General features: G+C 45.8%; 1 protein-coding gene and 1 long non-coding RNA gene across 2 annotated transcripts in view; one reads left to right on the forward strand and one right to left on the reverse strand.

Moving 5' to 3' along the window:
- The window catches only part of CMIP (c-Maf inducing protein), a 220,827-nt gene extending 210,227 nt beyond the window's left edge, over window positions 1-10,600 (reverse strand). The window contains exon 1 of the mRNA XM_029608133.1: window positions 9,639-10,600. Within this exon, the coding sequence (XP_029463993.1) occupies window positions 9,639-9,947 (309 nt within the window). The 5' untranslated portion in view covers window positions 9,948-10,600. The remainder of the gene's footprint in view (window positions 1-9,638) is intronic.
- LOC115094994 lies at window positions 5,689-14,993 on the forward strand. Its single transcript, XR_003857663.1, has 3 exons — window positions 5,689-5,934; window positions 7,953-8,351; window positions 14,716-14,993. It is a non-coding gene; the product is annotated as an uncharacterized LOC115094994 (long non-coding RNA).
- The last annotated feature ends 8,542 nt before the right edge of the window (window positions 14,994-23,535 follow it).

Raw genomic sequence — 23,535 nt, forward strand, 5'->3', positions numbered from 1 at the left:
TTTCGCCTCGCCTCACTGAAAAAAAAGATCTTTGAAGTCCAGGCAGCCAAACTGGTTGTCAGACTTTCCACAATGTACATTTTGAAAGATTCATCAAGTACCTTATGATCTTGCTTGTGCTGAGGGGGAAAAAAAAAAGAAATTCTGACTGTTTTATTGTGACGGAGCGGGCAATACATTAAGACACACGAGGCTGTGGAGGCTGTTCCGAGTCATTCCAATTTTTCCTGCGAGTTGAATTGGGAACTTTTGAGCATTACTACCTGCCTGAGGCTCTTTTGCCTGTCCATGAGGGGTCAATAAAATCTGGGATGGTGTCACTGCCTTACACATGAAACAGTAGGAGGCAGAGAGCAGCTATTATGAAATTACAAGAAAAAAAACAGAAGAATTCTGAGACGGGAACAGCAAGACATTACGGATAAAGAGTGGGAGAAGATTTATAGGATTGTATTTTGAGGTTAATATGTAGAGAATTAGGGGGATATGAAGTTGATTGTGTGAGTTTTTGTTAACTATGTGATCTTATTTGTGATAAATATATTACGGTTACTTACTGTAAATCACTCAGTTGTATGCAGAAGAGGTGATTAATAAATTTAAATGTAACATACACACACAGAATAGGAATCAAACTATTCCCTGGTTTCTACTGAGATTTTTTCAGATTTGCATTGCCCACACACATACCCTGTCTATTTCTGGCACTTAGAATAAGGCCTAAACTGGAAACGCGGCCATGACACAATAAGGACCAAGGTTATGAGAACAGTCCGAAGCTAAGCAGAGAGTGAACAGTGCCAGGCTCACAGCTGATTATTCCAGGAATATTAAAAAAAAAAAAGTCTGAGTACAAAAGATTTTGCACTTTGCTTTCACAAATTCATACTATTTGTTTTTCAGCTGAAACTGTTCTTCCAAAAATTCAACTAGGTTTTTTTTCACTCACAGTCTAGAAAGCAGTTCAGACAGAAGTAAAAGAATCAGAAACTTTAAAAAAAAAAAAGAAGTCACAAGAGGTCAGCTTTATGGTGTAGAGGAGGGTACATGAAACTATCACTTTAAATTTTAGAGAGGTGGTCATAAATCAAAATTCATTTTAACTATAATTCTGCTTCATGTTTTATGAGAGGAGCTGCAAATTAACTCCTTGCGTATTGCAATAGAAATAACACCAGCTGGTAAGAAATGCTCTTGCAAAATGAGCTACAATGGGATACACTGCCATAGACCCCAGTCAAAGTCTTCTTTGTGGCTGAGAGTTTCCTGGGCTTATTCCAGGCTTTCTTGAATTCGGTTACTGTTTTTGCTCCCATCACCTTCCCTGGAAGGCCAGTCCAAGCAACCACCATGCTTTCTGGAAAGAAATATTTTCTGACCGCATTTCTGAGTCTGCCCTCTTGGAGCCTCATATCATGGCCTCTTCTTTTAGCAGGTTCTTTCCACCAAGAAAGATTTTCCACATGTGAATTATTTCTATTTCTCAGGTATCTGAATGTCTCTCTCATTCCCCTAGCCCATCCAGTCCCTCCTCCATAAAGTATACATATTTAGGTTCTGGTCTTATTTCATATAGGGCTTTTCCTGCAAGCTACCTGCACACCATGTTGGTAGGGCCTCTTCTGAATCTCCTCCACTCTATGTCCTTTCAGAGGACTGGCTCCAGAACTAGACAATACTCCATGCAAGGTCTCATCAATGATTTGAGCTGTGAAACTAACACTTCTTCTGTACCAGTCACATCTCTCCCACTGCATCCTACCATCCTTCCAGCCCTGGCCACTGCCTGGCTGCGCTATTCCACTGCCTGGAGGTCATCAGATATGATCACCCCCCAAAGGTCTCTCTCCCAGCTTTGGTGGACTGCTGTATCGTACCCAGCTCCCCCCCAAAATCACACGTTGTCCCCTCAAATTTCTGCACCCTGAACAATGACCTTTTTTTTTTTTTTGGCACTGAAACCTCACTATCAAGCACTCGACTTTCTAAGATCACGTCTCATTCCGTCTATTCCCTCAGGGATGTCCACTCTTTTGCAGATCTTCATGTCATCTGCAGAACAATAAACCTTTCCTTCTAATCCCTCTGCAAAAAAAAGAAATAGCTCACAAAAAGGTATTGTAGCAGAATGGTACTCAGAATACTACATGGCATTGTAACACCTGGCCGGTCCAGTCACGTCTAGAGAAAGCAAACCTCCCCCTCCTCGACAGGGTTAGCAATATAATTTCTCTGTACGGTAAGTACATGTGCAGGAAAACCATTTTAACCAGCCAACTGAGAAGAGAGAAGTTAAATAGGAGGAAGCAGGAAACACCAGCCAGGAGTCTCATTATTATTACATAATGACTTCCTTAACCAGAAGGACATTTAGAGAAACTGGATCCTTTGCATCTGGCAAACCTGTTTGGGTCGTGAAGCAGCGACACCTCTAATTTTATTCCATTTCTGCTCCATGGTCATAGTAAAGCCGGCCTGACATATACAGCACGGTTAAATTTACGATCTCATTTAAGGTTCTGTTACTCAGCCGCCGAAGTCTCTTATTGGTCTTGCAACAGATGCTTTACTGCAAGGAGAGCAAAGGAGGAAGAAAAAAAAAAAAACATTTTGTTCACAATCGTCAAATGTGATGGCCAAATGCGGATTATTTGCTGCAGAGACCGTACAATGCTCCAATCTATTTTCTTCTTTTGGATTTGAGAGATGTTTCACTGTGGCCTCCGCACTTACGGTAACTGTACAACTCCACTGCCCAAACTGCCAGTAACAAATTAAAAAAAAAAAAAAACACACCACACACCCCACAACCTTCCAGCCTTTTTCCAAACAGCATCCGATTCCTCAAATCAGCCATCCCTCCGCAATAATGGAGACTCAGGAGAGACACACCTGGGGGCTTCTTCAGGGGGCCCAGCGCGGCCTTTCACACAAGCAAATCTCCTTCGAAAGCTCAGAACAACAAAACGTCTCTTAAAATGTAAAAAAGCAGATACCAGAGAGACGTCTCCTGTAGCAAAGCCAATCTTGATCCAATATAACCGTCAAAGAGGAAGGAGATTTTACGGTGCTCTTTTCGTTCCCGGGAAGAAGGACCTACCCGCTTTAACGAGCTTGGAAAGGCGCTCTCTGCTGCCCTACTCGAGGACACCCTTTGGTGCTGCTCACCCAAAGTCCAACCCAGCTGAGATACTTCCCGATGGGTGCAGCTTGCTAAGCTCTGGCCCTGCGTACGTGAAGACGTAGGAAGCAGCTGTGCAGTCAATGACAAAACTTGTTTCTGGGTCATTCAAGGGGCTTTTGCCTGCATGCACGGATTCTCTCTCTCTCTCTTACCCTCCCACCACCCCAAGGCAGCATGAGGTGATGGCACTGCTGTAGGAGCAAGAGGTTCAACCAACCAGCTCTGCACAAGCTCCCAGGGAAGGGCTCCCAAGATTCCTGCTTCCTGCCCCCGATTCTGGGAGGACCTAGATCATGATTCGGTGGGGGGGGGGCGGTTAATACAGCACTGCATCTTGGCATCGGGTCCTTTTTGGTCGCATTTTGGCATCACCAAACGTCCTGAATCCGCCTCTTGATAAATAATGCAGCCCATTCGCAGTTACTAATAATCTGAGAAAATACCGCCCAAAGCCAGGCGAGAATATTGGCTTCTGGGCTATTCCCTTACAAGACACAAATACATTTCCACCTCTGAGTGAAAGCAACAGCCTTTTTTTTGTGGGGGGTTTTTTTTTCGCTTGATGCCATTCTGAAATAACAAGGAAAGGGACATTTAGTGACGTCTTCTGGTGAATTATGGAACCTGTCGACTACTTTGGAAGGCACTCGCTCATCTTCTGATGGGTCACGTGTTACTGCCGGCTCCCACAGGAGGGGGGGGCCTGTAAAATCTGCTTCGGCAGTGGTTCGCAACCCAGGCTCCGGGACACATTTAGCCAGTCGGGTTTTCAGGAAACCCACAATGAATTTGCACGAGATAAAAACCTGCAAACAGTGGCGACAGCGCATGCACATCTCTTGCAAATTCATCGTAGATATTCTGAACCACAGATTCGGCTAAATGTTTCCCAAGGAATTGGGGGAGGGGGGGGGGAAGGGGGTCGAGAACCCCTGATGCAGAGAGGAAGGTGATCAACAGACCAAGATTTTAGTGTAGAGAAACAGCACCACAAGTGAATGCCATTTTGACATTACATTGCAACTTTCAGTCACTGCTGACTTAACCAATAACCAGTCCATTTTCCCTGAGAACCAACAGACATGTTGGGCTTTCAAGAACCCAAAAGGGCCAACAAATTTTCCAGTTTGCTAATATCTATTCAGGATACGCTCGATGCAAAAAAAAAAATAAATAAATAAAAATTGAAATTTTCTTGTAGCACACACGCAACACCTGCCAGCTCAAAAAAAAAACCACCCCAAAAACAATCACAAAATGCAACTGCTAGGGTTGTATCCATTGAATAGCGAGGACCTTCTTGATGCGCCCATGATTTAATTCCGTGGAAACTGTCGACCGTACGAGACACTTGCAGCTCTCTTCCTGTGGATTCAGGCCTATGAGCTACGAGGGACTTGACCAGCTGTAGATGGGAAGCAGCAGACGTGGCATGCTTCGGGTACAAAGAGAGAGAAGGTTCCTTACTAGCGGGCAGCCTGGTCATGGAGGCATCTCTTCTATACCAAATAGTCGAGGGAGGCAGCGATTCTGACAGCGGGATTTGCCACCCTTACCTCCTGGGCCGCGAACCCCTACCACCACCACTGTGCCTTACGCAACCGTATACACCCTTTGCTTCTGGAGAAATCCCAGAAATCCCAAAAAAAAAAAAAAAAAAAAGTGCACCGTATGGATTATGTACGCTGCCACACCTATAGGGCATTTCATGCACCATCAAAGAAAACGAGTGTGCGCTCCACCGCAACCAGGTCTTCACGTTAGATGCGATGAGGCAACGCTGGGGTGGGCAGGGCAAGGCTTCTTTGATATCCAATCTCAAAACGGTCCGAGGAAAAATAGGGAGCACGGAGAAAAGGAGACCTATAGAGGGAAAAAAAAAAAAAAGGAGGGGTGGAAGAGAAAAGAAGAAGAAAAGTACATTTTTGTACCCACCCCTCCTGCCCCGACACAGGTCCAGCAAAGCTTCTGCTAAGGTTTTGTCGCGTGGAGTTGAGACCTGCTCACTGGCGCATTACACTTCGATTCCTGGCATTAAACAGCAGGGATCCCCAAGCTGGACCACAAGGGTACCATCTGCCAAACCGGGCCTCTTGTAAATCTCCCTAAATATGCTGACACTATGCAACCAGCGTACCGTCCCGGGCAAGGAAAGCTACTTTTAAACAAGCGCAGCTCTGTGCAGAGCAACAACTGCTCGGGTCTTATTTACAGTTAGAAATGCAGGTTCAAAACAAACCTCTCCCCCCTAGGGAGAATAAATCTGGTTGCTCCCCAGGCAGACAGTTACCTAGCAAATGAAGTTTGCAAAAATAAAATTAAAAAAAAAAAAAAGTGCCATACTTGGACATTTAGCACGGAAAGAAAAGCAAACTATGAGTCTTTAGTGTCCACTGACAGCTGCAGAAGTTGCCCACTTCTGCCTGTCTGAACAGCAAGACAGCCCACACAGGATATGAGTAAGCTCCCGATGCTGCACTCTGCTTTCCGATGGGCATTTCAAGGGGACCAGGAACACGAAAAATGCTACAAACAACATTCAGATCATCTACCAAATCCGAAGCAAGCACAGAACACATGCTGCAAAGAAAAGAGAAATCAATCTCTTATTTATTTCATCTGCGCTGCACCCGATCACGGCCTTCCCCAGCAAAGCTACACGTGTTCTTGATCCTGCAAAGGGAGAGAGTCGGGGGAAGAAAGGACTAGATAAGGAAAATAAAAAGGTCTAAAGCCACTTACCTGAAAAAGTAAGACGAATGTGAGGATCTGAATCAGTTCCTACGTTATGGGCTGAAGTCTCTCTTATGGCTATAAGAGGACTCCTAAAACTAAAACTAACCAACCTCAAACCCTCTCTCACTAATTCCTGCTGAATATTTATCATACTATTACCATTCACAACTGTGTCATATTTATTCATTTGATTACCTATGTACCGTTTCATAGTCCTATTTTTTCACTTGCTATTCTAATGTATCAATAGGCTGAAATGTAAATATTGTGCTGTTCAATTTCTCCCCTTCCATCCCAAGTTTATTTTCCTTGTTTTTTGTAACTTTCCCTCTCCCTTTTTCTGATTCACTGTATTTAAAGTTCAAGGTTCTTATTGAAAATATTGTTTTTTACGTTACGTTATGCTTTACACTCCTTGTTATTTGTAAACCGGGTTGATGTGATGCCTATCATGAAACTCGGTATAACAAAAACAATAAATAAATAAATAAATAAAATAATTCTTAATAAGAGGGAACAGCTGAGTGATTCTGGGGAAGCAGGGCACCCCACTAACTTACAGTTAACAACAAAGAACTCATTTGTCTAAGCAGCACAAATTTCTCTTCCCAAAATTCATCATATAAACTGTTGACAAACAAAATCTGGGGCCAGATTCACTAAAGCTTTATCCCCCTGCCACCCAGAGTCACAGAATGGTAGGAAAGTCTAACTGAATGAGGTCTTTGAGGTCCAATAGATAAAATGTATTAAACAAGCTACTCCTAAAAGCAAAGAAATGGTGGCTGGCTATATTGGTGGCACAAACATTGCATTATAAATCACTAAACTCCTACTATAAGAAGAAAAATAAAGGCCACCAGCATTTTCAAATAAAGTTTGCATTTGCAAGCGGGGAAGGGAAAAAAAAAAAAAAAAAGGGAAAACCCTTCCTCTTCACATCATAACAGGTATTTGTGGCAGTAGAAAAGCAGTTCTTATCACCTTAGACAAACAGGCTGTGGCTGACTGAACCCTTCCTCTTTTCACAAGTGTTAGTGGGACAAATGTCACAAGATTAGAACAAACATCCTCCAGCCAGATTCAGGAGATACATTTTCTTGGCCGGTCAAACACCAAACAGGCGGGGGCTTTCAATCCCAACTGCACTTAGGCTGGAGATCCTCTGCAGGTTTGGGAGGTGCACCTGACTGGGGCCAGAGCCACATCTTCCTCTCAGGTTAGGCACAGGGCCTGTAAAAGGTAATGAAGGGGGGGGGGGGGGGGGGGGGGGCAAAAGGTCAGCAGAAACACTCTTTCCCGAATGAACCACTGCCCCTGACCAGACTGTGGAAGGCTTGCAGGTGGGTAATAAAGAGATGCTCCCTTAACAAATATCAAAGAACAGAACTGGGAGCAAACATCACTTTAAGGTGCAGTCGGGGGCCTGGTGTTTTGGGGGTTGTTTTTGGTTTTTTTTTTTTGATGGCCTCGACAGTGATTCCTGAAGGGAAATGCTGAGGGATGGCCTACCCCAGCTCTGACAGTACTGGACCAGTGAAACTCAACTGGTACTCCCCGGGCCACTAACAGCCAATGGCTTTTGGTTTCTGCTCTGGCTGCAGTATTAGTGCATATAGACAGAAAAAAAAGTCAACCAAATGTGTACACAATACCTCTTCACGGGACAACAAGCTTGTACGACCTTAGTCCAAAATTAAAAAAAAACAAAAAAAAAAAGCATCAACTACAACTTGCATGACCTTTATTTCTGGTTTTTGCTACAAATCGAGGAGAGAGGGTAAGGGAGCGAGAGAAAAGTGGTGAAATACCATAATGTAAGTTCTCATATAAGTGAGAAGATTCCTCGTGAGGGCATGGGAAAGATGATCACAAATAACTTTGTGGTCACAGGGGGGGGGGACGGACATTTTCTAGTGTGAAAACTGGGTGCTACCCAGAGCAGAACAGCATTCTTCAGCATCGCTGATCTGTGCTTCAACAATTCTTTCAGGAAAGCCTCTTGAAACGAATCGTTTCTTTTATTCTGCAGGCACAGAACAGGATGGAAGAGAGTGAGCAAGGCCTTCCAAACCCCGACATCAAAATTCACGCAACCCTGGTAGGTAGGTAGCCAACATGCAAGGAAAACCGTTAATCGTGGTTGCAACGGATTGGAAGAACAGCTCCGGCAAGAGGGCAGCCTCAGAAGGTGGTGGTGGGGAGGTAGAACAGGATCCATGGATGCGAGCCTCTGGCTTTAGAGCTCCGATTCTGTCTAGGATTACTAGAGCCTATTAGGAATTACATTTGGCGTACAAGAGTCTCTAAGCAGTTATTATTTCCTGGGATCAAAACCCAAGGCCTGAAAACTTTTCAGCCAGCAAAAAGGAAATTCCTTGCAGCCGAAGATGTAGGAATTCCTGGATCTTTCCTAACAAATAATACTGAGGTAAGTTGTTAACAAGAGAGAACTCAAATCAAATACCTGAATTTCATTTCTGAAGGATTTTTAATCCATTTTCATTGTTATGAAAAATGTAAAAATAAGAATTATAAAAAAAAAAAATATGTTTCTCTACACTCTGTGTTCTACTTTATGGTGCACACCCACAAAATGAAAGCATACAAGCTGACACAGACCAATGCAAAGCATTATCAAAACCTCCATCATATAAATGTGTCTGTGTGCCTGTGTACATGTACACAGAGAGGAAGAGGCAGAGTTTGGGATTAGTGGATTTCCACAATTTAGCTTACTCTGCAAATGTAGTTTTCTGTCCTCCCCCTTTCCACCCAACAATCTCATATTTATATATAAACAAAAAAAGCATTTCTACACATGTAGAACAAGTATCTTTGTATCTGAAACAGGAAAGCTTCGCCTATTAAAGGCAACATGACTGATGAACAGTGCCCAGCAGTGGATTTTCTGGAAAAATCATGAGATTTAAAAAAAAAAAAAAAAAAAAAAAAAAAATGATAAGATCTTAGGCAGAGACTCAGCGCAGGGGGCAGGCAGCGCCAAGGCCCAGTCAGGCCCAAGCACTTTATCCGAATCCACAGAGTCTATCCACTTTTAAAATTAAGAAATGAAAATGATATTCAGTCGCTGCTTTTTTTTTTTTTTTTTTACACTCAGGCTGGAACAGAAGACATTATTTTTAAGACTTTACAATATCAATGTAAAGGCCCGCCTACTAAGATTTTGTTATACCAAAAAAAAAAGAAATCCTTCTGAATTTTGGAGTTGATTTTGGTTTGTTACATTTGCTAATCCTATTCCCTCAATGAATTCACCAAGCTCGTGTTTCTAAACTGCTCTCGGAATTGCATTGCATTTACAGGCCATTTCCATTTTCCATTTACTTTTACACATATCAAGGATCCTACCAATGGCACGCATTTAAAGTAATTAATGCAAAGAAAAAAAGAAACGCACATAGATTACCCACTGCTATAGGAAACGCATAAAACGCGATTGCGGGGTTTTGTTTTTTTTTTCCTTTAATCGGCGACATGCAACGCCCGAGCGCAACCCCGGATCGCAAATCAAAGCGCCGCACGCGCTCCCGGAGCCAGGACTGCCCCCGCGGAGCCGGGACACGACCAAGAATTCTGGAGGCATCCCAGCACTTAGGGGAGGGGAGGGGAGGGAAGAAACCCCTCACCCCCCACGACTGGTTACCGGGCACGGGGCGATCGCACTCCTCTCCCCCCCATCCATGTGCGTACTCACCGTGGCTGAAGCCAGGCTGCTGTCGGCCAGGGTGAGGTGGTGGGGCTCCCAGCGCCTCAGGAACTTGGAGCTGAGGATCTTGCTGAGGAAGGTCCGCGGATGCCTGATGGCACACACCTGGATGTCGCCCTCCTGCAGCAGTTTGTACCGCATGCCGGTGCCGCTGCCGTTGCAGTGGAGCAGGGCCCGCCGGCAGGTCACGGCCCCCGGCTTGTGGCCCTCGCCCGCGGACATTTCCCCCAGCAGGGGCTTGCTCTCCTCTATCTGTCTGTGATCGCTGCCCCCGCAAGGGCTGCTACTAAAATCCATAGCAGCTTTTTTTTTTTTTTTTTCTTTCTTTTTGCTCCTCTTCCTTTCCCTTCCTTTGGCTTTCTCTTCTCAATTGTTCACTTCCAACCCAAAAGGACGCAAAAAAAAAAAAAAAGGTGGTGGGGAGGGGGGAGAGAGAAAAAAAAAAATCTCCACGAAATACCACCCGCTCCCCCTTAGAAGAAAAAAAAGAAAGCAAATCCCGATGCGAGCCTGGCCATGTCTTCCTCTTCCAGGGCTTCAATGTGTCAGATCCAGGCTCTCCATGAGTGTCCAGGCGAGGGAGGATTAGATCCGGGCAAGCAGAGAGAGACAAAGCTACAGCTGGGGGCTTTCTTTTTTTTCCGGGCTGATCAGCGGGGGGTTGGTTTGTTTGTTTTTTTGCTTTTGTCTATGTGTCTGCCTGTGGCTGGTGTGTGTGTGTGTTGGGGGTGGGGGAGTGTTGTGTGTGTGTATGTGTCTGTAGTATGTGTGTGTGTGTGTGCGCGCGCTCCGCACAAGCTGCTGCTGCTGCTTGGGCTCCTCCGGGTCACGTGACTCCCCTTCTGACGTCAATGGCAGCGCTGCTCTCTTTCTTTAGGAGTGGAAGAAGAGGCGGAGGGAGGGGGGAGAGAGGGAAGGGACTTCGGCTCCCTCTTGGTCGCGCGATTCCTCTCCCACCCCCGGAGAGCAACGAGGGGTCCGCTTTATGTGTGTGCGCGCGCAACACACACACACACACATGTTCGCGCTTTATTTCGGGTTGCCAGCGCACCCCCCGGGGACACCCAACAAGGCTGATCCAGTCCCGGGTTTGCTCCGTTGCATGTAGGGATCTGTAGTTTTTTTTTTTTGCTTATCTAAGAGACCTCAAAAGAATAATCTGAACCAGGGTTCTCGTGGTTCGGTCTGTGTAGAGGTTTTCATCCGGATTTTCTAGGAGCATTGATTGATTGATGGGGGGGGGGGGTCGACATTGTTTGAGAAGTGTATATTTATTTATTTATTTATTTATTTATTTATTTAAAGACTTTTTTTTTTATACCGAAGTATAGCATAATGCCTTCACTCCGGTTTACATTTTAAACAACTAAATACACGTAACACTTCCAAATGCTAAATTTACAAGTATACAATAAAACTAGAAAACTAAAGCTAGTTACATTTTGGTCTCTGTTAATAGATTATGGATAGGTATATAAGAATATAATATAAGTCGGTTATATGGAGTGAGACTCCGGAAGATTGGTAGAACATGAAATGTAATATAGATTTTTGTATGGGGGGATGGGCATTATGGGGATTGTTTTTTAAAGGAAGAGACTTTTTTCTTTCTGTGTGAGTTGGCAACTCTAGCTTTATTGCTGGAAATGGCAGTATTTCCCTTAGGGAGGTATTCCCAGCCTGTCTTTTCCTCCCCTACCCCTGCAGGATGTCAGTCGCAGTTCCTTTCCTCCCCTCCTGGGACATTAGTAACATTGTGCCCATGCCTCCACGCCCCCTCAGCTTTCCACTTCACTGAAAAGCGAAAGTTGGGCTGGAAAAGGGATGGAAGCCAACGCTCTTTTTAAATAGTTTTTTCTTCCTGTATTTTATTTTACTCGCCTTCCTGCTACTTTCTGCCTTGAAAGCCACAGGCATAACAAATGTGCACCTATTTGCAAGTCGTTTTTTAATTACGAGCCTGAAATGGTTTGCAAAAGAGTATAAACCCTTCTCTGTTTGGATTTTAGAATTCTTTACTTTCCTGCTAATGCTTTTCATTGTTAAGCAAGTGTCTTCAAAGTGTTGTCTTTTGTTGTTTGCTATTTAACAAGCAAAATGCAGGGGAGGTTGCATGGGGTACTGCAAAACTTCAGAATCTGAGATGCTTGCTTATAGGATTTTTAAAATCTTTATTGCAAAGGGGTTTAGCCAGGAAATAGCATACCGAAATATCAGCAAAAGGCTGCACAGTGTGGCTAGAGAAATGATAAAGTATAGTAATGGTGCTAAGGTAAAAAAATAAAATAAAATAACATTAGAGATAATCCAGGTTTGGTTTTCCCCGGATTTCTCCACTAGAGGGCTCAGGCTTTCAATGGTGCCATGAAATCACTATTGACCTAGGGCATTTTTTTTTTTTTTACTGTATAAAGTGGCCATAGACATATCCTGCACCCCATGCTGTCAGTTACCAACCAGTGGGAAAACACTATTCATGAACGGATAAATCAGTATTTATCCAGCTAAGTGGCAGCAGCTGCCTGTCAGGGATGCCTCCCCCCACCACCACCACTAGGGGTGTGAATCGTGTGATCGATCGTCTTAATGATCGATTTTGGCTGGGGGGGAGGGAAATCTGATCGTCGTGTTTTTATTTTTAAAAATCATTAAAAATCGTAAATCGGGGGAGGGCGGGTAAACCGGCACACCAAAAAAATCCTAAAACCCACCCCAAACCTTTAAAACAAATCCCCCACCCTCCCGAACCCCCCCAAAATGTTTTAAATTACCTGGGGTCCAGTGGGGGGGTGGTCCCGGCGCGATCTCCCTCTCTCTGGCCACGACTGCGTTAAGAGAAATGGCGCCGGTGGCCCTTTGCCCTTATCATGTGACAGGGCAAAGGTAGCGCCGGCGCCATTTTGGTTCCTGGCTCCCGACGTCACGTGTGCAGGAGATCGCCCCCGGACCCCCGCTGGACCCCCAGGGACTTTTGGCCAGCTTGGGGGGGCCTCCTGACCCCCACAAGACTTGCCAAAAGTCCAGCAGGGGTCCGGGAGCGACCTCCTGCACGCGGGCCGTATTGCCAATCTTCAAAATGGCGCCGGCGCTACCTTTGCCCTCACTATGTCATACGGGGTCCGGGAGCGATCTCCTGCACGCATGACGTTGGGAGCCAGGAACCAAAATGGCGCCGACGCTACCTTTGCCCTGTCACATGATAAAGGCAAAGGGCCACCGGCGCCATTTCTCAATGCAGCCATGGCCAGAGAGCTGGAGATCGCGCCGGGACCACCCCCCCACTGGACCCCAGATAATTTAAAACATTTTGGGGGGGGTTCGGGAGGGTGGGGGATTTATTTTAAAGGTTTTTTTGGTGTGCCGGTTTTCTCGAGCCCTATTTAACGATACAATACAAATGCCCCTGACGATAAATCGGGGGCATTTGTATTGTATCGTGCACTCTAACGATTTTGGACGATTTTAAAATTATCATCGTTCAAAAACGATTCACATCCCTAACCACCACACCCTTGTTCCCAAAACACAATTTTAATGGAAACGCATAGTTTTTAGCTTCCCTGCGTTTGCATTTTATTAGCTTACTGCATCCGGAGTTAAACGTAAAATTAATCTGCATGTAAAAAACTGTGCTGAAAAGCAGCGCACAGTTTCTTAGCACCCAGATTATTGCATCGCCCGAGCTTGGGAAAAGCCACAGAAAAGGCTGGAGAGAGGAAAGGAGGCCTGAAAGAGAATGGATGGGAACACAGAAAATTAAAAACAAAGCAGAAACCCCCCCCCCTCCAAAAAAAAAAAAACAACAACCCTTCCCAAAAATTGAACAAAAAGAAACAAAAACCAAAACAAAAAGAGGAAAAAAAGTCAAAACTTTAATACCAAGAAAAAAAAAAACCCTTAGTTCCTAAAAGTTTTGACTGGCGCCTCAGTTCTGAGGTAGAGGGATTTAGGAGTTTAGTGCCCCTAGTCCCATTCACTGTGGCAGCTCAGGCATAGATTGTGGGTGAAAAATCTGAAGCACATTAGCAAAGGTTTTAAGTAATTTGCCAACCTTGCTTGTGTCAGTATAATTTATATTTTATTGGGTGAGGAAAAGCGATCCTAAGTATCAGTAGAGGGATGAGATCTCAGGAATGGGTAAGAGGGCCACGGATGGGGAGAAGCAAGGAGGAGGATCAGGAATGGGGTGAGGAGAAGGTAAAAGGGCTGGGGATAGGAGGTAGGAGTATGAGGAGGACAGGATGAGGATTGAGGATGGGAGATGGGAAAGGCAGAGGAAAGAGGGGAAATCGGGAATCTGAGATGGGAGAAAAAGAGGACGAGGTTCTGGGATTGAGGAAGAGGGAACGGGAGTAGGACATGGTGGGGGGGGTTCCAGGATCTTCAGAGAAGGGAGAGGAGAGAAGGGAGGATCCAGGATCTGGGGGATAGAGTCTGAGATCAAGGGAAAGAGAACCTGAATTGCAGTGGATGGGGAAGGAGAGGAGGGAGGTGTCCCATCTGTGCTCTGGTCCTGCTCCCATCTGATCCACTCTCATCCCTCAGCCTCTCTCCTAACCTCCGGGAATCCCCGTTCAGCCCCCTCCTAATCTTGCCAAAACGATCCCCCTTTGCTCTCTGTGCTCCGGGCTCACTCTCTTCCCATTGTGTTCCCTGCCTGCTGTCTGGGAAGGGAGGGGGCCGGGTCAGGAAGCAGAGGGCTATCCTTTGGCTAAGTGAGATTCAGCCCAGCTGGAAGGCAGTAAATCTTCAGGCAACCTTCTGCCGCCCCCCTCCCCCAGATTTTTGCCACCCTGGGTACAGGCCTAGTGTGCCTATTGACAAATCCAGACCTGTTTATCTGCATCTATAGCAGAAGTTTAACAGTAGATTAGGTACAATGAGCTCTGCAGGAAGTCCTTCAGTGCCAGTCCTAATGGGTGGCACCTCACAGCTCCTTACGTACAATTAATAGCTAAGTGAGCATCAGCACTTGCAAAGAGGAAAGACAGGGCAGGAATCCACGGGGTGCCGCTCACTGCCAACAAGATTTCAGCACTTACCTGTTCTTCTTTTGTCGTTTCAGAGGACAACATTAACATGACAGTGTGGAGCTGGGTTGTCTTGGAAAGCAGAACATTTCTGTATTAGCAAGGAGGATGGCTAGAGAAAAATTGAGATTTGAGGGTATGTCTGTCTGTCTGCTGAGTGGAATTATTTCGTTAGAACTGCTGTGAGGAATACGCATTAATAGTTCACGTTATGATGACAGGCTCTCTCGGAGCTCCAGAAAGACCCCGGGCTATAATAAAAATAAAAAATTCTGACACGGGGAAAACAAAGGCACCAAAAAAAAAAAAAAAAGGGAGACAGAATAGTGCATGAAAATGCCAAAAAATGAACGTGTCTGAACTTTTGAGGCCTGCGTTAAATGGCCCTCCACTCTCTTTCCCTCTCCCCTCACCACCACACACATAGCCCTCCAATTGGCCATGTATAATGAGGATGTTATGTTCATTATCTATGCCCCTGTCTAGGCAGAGAGAATGAGACAGATAAGGAGAATTGTCTGAGAAACCTTTGTAGACTAAGAAAACGTAGTGGACCGTCCTCTATAGAAGATGTGGTGGATAACCTGGAATGCCCTTCCGAAGGAAACAGACACAGTAAGGGGCTTAAAAAAAAAAAAAGTGTGGTCTAAACACCGAGGATCCATGGAGACAAGACGATGGTACTGAAGCACTGGGATAACCCGCACAGAGCGGCCGTTCAGCCCAAAACAGCAGTGGCATCGGCTGCATTTGTGCTTCTTGTACATAATAGACCTACATTCTGAGAAGGGATTGGGGGGGGGGGGGGGGGGGGATCTGCATGGGGTGGCAGTTACAACCCTAAACAGCAGTGGTGTGCCAGCACTGGGCTGACAAAAGGGCTTGGGTGGCTGCAAGAATGGACCAGGGTTAGAACCCAAACTTCAGCGAGGGGGGGGGGGGAAGACTGGTTCTTTTACCACAGCTTCGCTAACCTTGCTGGCTGTGGGGATCATTACACATCGTGGCAATAAAACATAGAAGGGAACCTGGGAATTGGGTTAAGTACTAGTCTTGTACAATGCAAAGTTGAAGATGGCAAGGCCTGATCTGGCCTACTAGCAGACGTGGTGGAGGCCATGAATGTCATAAATGTTAGACTGGAGTTGCCTTTCCAAGCCTCAAGCTGAAGGTGAGTTACAATTCAGGTTCAGCAGGTAGGTCCCTGTCCCACCAAGGGCTTACAGTCTTAAGTTGGTACTTGGGGCAACGGAGGGCAAAGTGAATTACCTAAAGTTGCCGGGAGCAGCAGTGGGAGAAGCAGGATTTGAACTCTGGCTTCCCTGGTTCTCGGCCCGCTGCCCTCTTCACCAGTCCACCTCTCTGTTTTGGACATGCTCGGGGTAGATATGGAGGGCAGGGTAAAAGACATGGGAGAGGGGGGGGGGGGGTGGTTGGTGCTGAGTTGCCCAGGGAAACTTTATGCACCTGTCTACCCAAAGCAGACGAATCTCCAGCGGGCAGACTGGACAAGCCATTTTGGTCTTGACTTACAAGCACGTTTGTATGAAAGGACAGCAGTACAGATAGTAACACAAGCAAGCAAGTCCAGTGAGTCGATGAAACAAAGGTTGTGAGCCTTTCCCAGACGTCATAAACCAGTCATTTTGACAGTTCATACCAAAGTCCTCCTGATCTCCCTCTCGATCATCTGGCTTTGGCATGAAGGCCTTTAACGATGCTATAGAAACCGCCTCCCGTTATTATGAGTTGAAGAGGCGTAGCTGTGCGGTTTTTCATCAGGACCCGGTATTGCTCAAGTGTAGATACAGCGTGGAGAGCTGAAGACAGCGCTCGGAGAAGGAGACTTTTTAAAAAATGGTTCCTGGCCCTGTAGATATCAGCAATAAAATATACTGAGGCAAAAATTAAAGAGGAATCAGATCTAAAGAAGCCGCCGAGCCAGGCAGGAGGCAGGCTTCAGTTCTGAGATACCCACTAGTACTGCTGCTTTAACCAGAGCGTAACCAGCAACGGTAGGGCTCCTTTCCACCAGGCAAAAGACAGTACAGGTGTGTTAATCTGAAAGCACAGTAACCTGCAGAAGAGTATGTGATTGGTTACTCTGCTTTCACGATTCCTGGAGGCACCTCCCCCCTGCTTGTGGCTAGTACTCTAGCATTTGAAAAAAAAGAAAAAGAATCGAGGCCCTCATCTTTCTTGGTTGATGCCCACGGTCCCTGCATATTTTAGAGGTGGCTATACGGTTCGTTTTGGCCAGTAAAAAGTGCAGCTGGAAATGGGGGTTCCAAAGCAGCTAACCCACATCATCTGTTTATAGACGTTTCATCAAAGCCACTGGGCTTTGTCCTGTTAGCAGATGCAGCCATCGCCTGGGGTGTGGTCTGGTATAAATGATGAATTCACCCTCCATGAATATCCTAATAGTGCAACCAACCCCTTTACCTGCCAGCCCAGGGACACACCACAGTAATACAGGACAGCTTCTGTTATTTCGGGAGCAGCAAATAAAAGGTTAAACATAGACAGATATCAACTTCTGTGCACAGTGCAAAGCAGCTTTTAGTAATACTCTGCCCTTACAGCAATAAATTCTGGATAATATGTAACCTTGCACTTACTGATACCAAGGCTTGGGGTGCCTTTAAATTATCAGTCACTCACTATAACCCTCATGGGTGTATTAGTGCAGTAATCACTAGGAGCAGTAACATGAACACATACAAAGTCCCCAGGGCCTCTATGGCAATGGTTGTGATGCTTACTGTTCCTCTGTCTTCAGTAGTTGGCAGCAAAATAATGTGCCCCCTGAGGGCACCAGACCAACTGGGATTTGTCAAGAGATGCCCCATTCCCCTCTGGGGGATAGTGATGGGACTGTGGATGCAAGGATTAATGCTGAAAAGCCCAGAACCTGGGCTTGACTGTCATCCACCGGCTTCTGTCAGTTGCAGAGGAATAAGTGCAAAACGTCTTGGAGCACCCTGACTTGTGCCAGGGGCCCAGTACTGATCTCTCTTCCACGGGTTCGCCAGGGCAGCGACCTCCACGCACAGGCTGCAGCGACGGCAACTCTCAGCAAAAAAAAAACGAGGACTCTGCGGAGCAGGGACACTGTAACTCCTAATGAGAGATACAGCCATTCTTGCAGCCCAGGCGCCGGCGTCAGGAAAAACTACACTCCGGACACAAGAATGACTTTTACTTAAAGAAATATTCAGGCAAAACGGGGGTAAAGCATAACTTAATATATAAGGTAAATGCCATTTAATATCCTAATATTTAATATGCCATTTAATATCCTACCCCATTTAACTCCCTGCTTCTTGTCCCTACGACTCTATATTTTTTTTTTTTCCATATTTTTCCCCTAACTTTAATCCTCCCCCCTTTCTCCCGCCCTATCACTGATTATGATCTTTCAATTAGTTTTAAAATAATAGAATATGCTTTTGGTTCAATTTAGTTCCTGTGGTTACAATCAGCTCTATTTTTGACTTTTATGTTCTAAGGTATTGTGTTGGTTCGTAAATGATTTTTAGATACATACGATATCACTATTGTATATAAAACATTATATTAATTCATGGTTTAATGTCTGTTCTGCCTGTTATCATACTTACCTGTTATCTGTAAAGCCTGTTGCTAATTATTGTTTATTGTAAACCGCGGTGATGTATCATTTTACGTACTGCGGTATATAAAAATCCCTAAATAAATAAATAAAATAAATACTGCCAGATAACACAACAGGAATTTGCCTTTGAATAATGGTAAGAGAGTAAGTTAGAAATAGCAAAAGGGGGGAAAAAGCCAGGATAAGGGCCCTCCAGCTGTGAATCTGGTACCAATTCAAACTGCACCCCTTAACGCCCGGAAGTTTTTCTTATGATCCAGACAAATCCTGACAATATTTGGGGGGGGGGGGGGGGGGGGGGGGGGGGAATTTATCCAGCTGCTTCTGGAGCTGAATTGTTAAGTCTATGACCTTGCTGGAGCCACCTCATGTTAGTCCTTCCCCCGTGGGCCCATTTTATGTGCACAGACAGACAGAGTCCTCGGGGGTGACGATCGGAAGGCAGCAAGGCAACGCGGCCAGAGCGATGCTGGGCTGCACATAGAGAGGACTTAACCGGCAGGAACAAGCGATGCCCCTTGCACAGGTCCTTGGCGAGGCCTCACCTGCAGGACTGGGGTTCGGTGCCGGAGGCAGTATCTCAGAAGGGACAGAGACAAGGATGGAGGCGGTCCAGAGAAGGGCAACCAAAATGTTGGGGGGAGGGGGTCTGCATCAAAAGCCGTATGAGATGAGGCTGCGGGACCTGAAGATGTAGAGCCTGGAAAAGAGAGAGAGAGACAGGGGGGAGATAGGATGCAGGATTGTTAAATACGGTGATGCACAGGAATCAACCTTTTCCCAATGGAAAGCCAGCTGTAGAACTAGGCGTCATAATCTGAAACTCCGAGGGCATGGATTCAGGGACACGGAGGACTGTTTCTTCAGAGGAAGGGCGCGGGACGCGCGGAATGCCCTCCCAGAAGAGGTGATGAAGACGAGAACGGAAAAAATGGGATTGAAAAGGGCGCGGGATAAACACAGAGGGCTGCTAGTGGCTGGAGATTGGAAATGAAGAAAAGGAAGGGGTAAGCCCTGTTAATGGGGGGGGGGGAGGTAACCTGCACGGAGGGGCAGTTATTACCCTTAACAGAAGGCATAGGGGGGTAAACCTGCGCAGAACGGCAGTTTATGACCTTAAAAAAAAACAACCCAAAACATTTAAATAAAAAAAAAAAAGCTTGCCGGTCTGACTGGATGGAAACTTGGGTCTTTTTCTGCTGACCTGTACTCTGTTACTATGTTTAGCACCGAATCCACGCTTTAATCTTACTGACCTCAGCCAAATCTGTCTCTCACCACAGCAAATTATCAGACTGGGAGGGGCCAGGAACCGTAGAAGCTCCCGTCACTACCAGCCAGCAGTGCTGGGAGCAATTTTACAGTCCCAGAGTAATGGCAAATACGGTCCAAAATGGTCCATCTGGTCGGCCCAGCGAGCTTTTTTTTGGACAGGGGCAGCTGCTGCTCCGTGCAGGCTACCCCCAAGCCTTCTGTTAAGGGCATTTGTTTAGCAGCTCCATTTCCACCCTCTTCATTACTTCCAATCTGGTGCCGTCCGCTCCATCAGGCCGAGGCAATAAAGTGCGCCCAGCGCAGCAAGCGGTTGGGAGAGCGTTGTGGATGGGCGTCCATGAACCCTCCCCCGCGATGCAGTAAGGGGATCAGCACGTCCAAGCAAAGGCGTAGCTAATAGCGCTCGTCAGATGTAAATGCCATGTAGATGATGCTGTTACCTCTTACTCCGCCTTGCAAAAAATCCCCGTGTGCAACCGAGGTGCACTTTTTAACCCACAAAACTTGACGCCTGCCCTGGAGCAGGCAAAAAGTCTTCCCACACATCAAGGGCTTAAGCTTAAGAACAAAACGGAACTGCTTTCCTGTGGTGCCTCCTACTTTGTATCGTTGTGATACTAAGTATGAAGAAGCACAGAAAGCAGCACCATGCAAAAAAAAAAAAAGTCTTTTGACGTAAAAAAAAAAAAAAAAAAAGTCTTTTGACGTAAAAAAAAAAAATTTCCGGGGCGCACAATATACGCAGCTCCGTGTGTATCGTGCGCGCGTATTGCGTCGGTAAAATAGCCGCGGCAGGAAAAAATGGCCGCTCATAAACTGAGCGTCTGTTTTCGTAACCCGCGCGCTGCCAAGTCTCCTGGACACCCGATGCCATGGACGCACTAGGGACGCGCAATTTATCCCTAGCGCATCCTTTTTGGCACGGCAGCTCATTCGTTTATTGCATTGGGGGCCCGGGAGAGGTGACTGTGCGTGCAGTAAAAAAAAAGGCGCGCCCAGTTTGGTCGTCCATATTGCATTGCCCTTTTTGTCTCGCTGGTGCTTGCGCTCCATTGCCTTGACACCAGGAACCTTTCAGCTAACAAGGAAGTAAGCAGCTCGGGGGTGCGGGGGAAAACCTACCTCAGTGATTTATCTATATTGCAGCTGACTCCAAGATTCCTCCGAGCTGTGGCGCTGTGATGCCTTTTACGTCTTTCTCTAATTCTCTGCAGCTCTTTCCTGCTCCACTTGTGACTTCTCTTGATGCAATCATCCACCAACTCCAACTCTGCTTCTGTTCTCCAGCTGCATCCCCTGCTTCTGAGATTTCATACCAAGAATAGTTCTTATAGGGAGCCAAAACAGATGGAGGAGTCAGTCCCGATTGACTTACTACTACTACTACTACTACTTAGCATTTCTATAGTGCTACATGACATATGCAACACTGTAAAAACACACATAAAGACAGTCCCTGCTCAATAGAGCTTACAATCTAATAAGATAAACACACAGGACAAGAGACATGGGGCATGGCTCACCTCTCTAGCTCCCAGCTTGGGGCAGAAAGTGACTGGTTTTCTGCACAACTCTATGATCTTCTTTCAGGAAGCACTGGTCTCACTGATTTTTCATAGGGCAGAAAGGCTTAAATCTTGCCAGCTGGAGGACCACTCTATGGTCCCATAAGAAACATATGGTTAGAGTTCAATTGCACTTATAAAGTTGCAGATTTATTTTCTCCTACTTACAACCACTTAGGGACTGTGTTTGTTTTTTAAAAGCAGACTAAGGAGGCCTGTAAAATACATGATCCAGCAGGAATTTCTCCCCTTGCAGATTTTAGTTCTGCCATTTCCAATTGTAGTGTAAGCTCATGGGGGAGGAAACTTCAGGGTATTTTTTTTTTCTGGAGGCTCATCACACATCTACTAAAAAAAATACAGGGAAAGAACATTTGATTATGTTGGCTCCCTTGACTATTTGTGATATGATTCATTGAGCATCCATTATTACTTTACTATTGGCATGTGATCAGCCATGGATATCTGAACCAAATTTAAAATATATATTCAAGCATATTTAATGCAGAAGAGACCAGCAATTTTTAAGTGGCAAGGAAGTTCTAGAACAAAAGGTCACGATGTGAGGCCAAAGGGGGTATTCTAAGGAATAATGTAATGACTGGAAGGGTGATGGATGCATAGGACAGGCAAAGCCACAATGGAAGAAAGCATAGGGCAAGCACAGGGACTCTTTAGTGACAGAGAAGAGCGGGTAAAGCCAGCGACCCCATAGGGACCGCGAGAAGGTGAGACAGGCGCTTTCTCGCCATCATACTGTGATATAATGCCACAGCTCGAAGAGTCCCTGGGCTTTATTCAGTACAGATGCATTCCCTAGGCGCACAGAAATGGGGAGGAAAGGCCCTTTTGAATAAGGCCCTCTGTCTGTCACCCGCAAATATAAGGAGCTATACAGGGAGGCGCTCGTTTTTGGAGATTTTCCAGCTCTTGGCAGCAGCCGGGCCCCCATTCGTCCTCTTCAGCAGACACCGGCCATTCTGTCAGCAGGACCACACTGTTCGGCGAGGGCAGACGTCTTTACAGGTTGCAACATGCTTCTCATTCTGCGTCGGGCACGAGGATGTCCTGGTTTTCAAATGCTAAAAAAATCTTTTCACGAAATGTTTTATTCCCTCCAAATGAGCTACACGGAGACAGCTCACGCACATAAGTCTTTTGTTTGGCTTTTTTTTTTTTTGTAAATGTCCTGCTGCCTAATAACTATTTGTGAAATAATATATCTCCCGAGAAAGGCCCCAGGTACATTGACTTATAATAAGCTATGCAGGTGGTACGTGCTTTGAAAAACAAATGGCAATTGAAAACTAGGCCACAAAGTCCTTTCCTAACAACATGTAAACACGTCTTAAAAAAAGAAACACCTGTTCTTACCAGGGAACCCCTATTGCGTATCAAACTAAAGGAGACTGCAGTGGGGGAACCCATGGGAAATGCCGCCTTGACAAGCTTCCCTTGTCTGACAGGTTGGTTCCTACGTTGTTTTCCTGGTGTGATTAAAGGCCTCTGAATTTTAAGGGGGACACACGTTGATGGCTTCAGCTCATTGGCCTTTAAAAATCCAATCCTGCTGGCTGACCAGCAGTTATCATGGAACCCAGCAGATTCTCAAACCATTTCAGATAATATGTATAGGACAAATTTGCATGACTTTTGCTAAGGTATGTGTATGTATGTATATATATATATATACACACACACACACTATGCTCCTTCAGTAGGGATAGTCTGAAAACCTGACTGGCTGGGGTGTAAGGGGATGAGGACCTGTTTGAGCACCACTGACGCATACTGGCCTAGTTCCTGACCTTCGCCATCCTCAATGGGCTTGGGCTTCAGTTTTGTCGTGCATTGCCCAGTGTTGCTCAAACTCCTTAAGCTTTTTTTTTTTTTTTTTCCATCCTCATCTGGGCGTTGTGGCTGGAATAGTGCAACATCTTAAGTGTACTTTCTTAAAGGTGGCCAGCACAGAGCATGTGCTCCCCACAACTTGTGCAGTGCCAAATGTGACAGAGCTGTGTCTGGATCCCCGCGCAGCTGCTAGCTCAGACTAGCTCAGAATTTCAGTGACTGCACACCCTGCGAGAGAACCCCTAAACCTCCCACTCCGTGGCACTATGACATCCTTATTACTACTGCTCAACACTTCTGTAGTGCTCCGAGATGTACAAACCACTGTACAAATGCACGTACAGCGACAACTCCTAATAAATATATTGAAAAGAACCAGGTGCTGAAGTACCAATGGACACGCTACCTTCACCAGCGTGGATGCCACTGACCACCGATCTGAATGCTGTGGCTTAGTCAAAATCTCACCGAAGCATCCACTGTTACCTCCTTGATCCACCGCTTGTCTCACCTCATTAAAGAACTCC

Source organism: Rhinatrema bivittatum, chromosome 7 (genome assembly GCF_901001135.1).
Source record: "Rhinatrema bivittatum chromosome 7, aRhiBiv1.1, whole genome shotgun sequence".
Classification (NCBI taxonomy): domain Eukaryota; kingdom Metazoa; phylum Chordata; class Amphibia; order Gymnophiona; family Rhinatrematidae; genus Rhinatrema; species Rhinatrema bivittatum.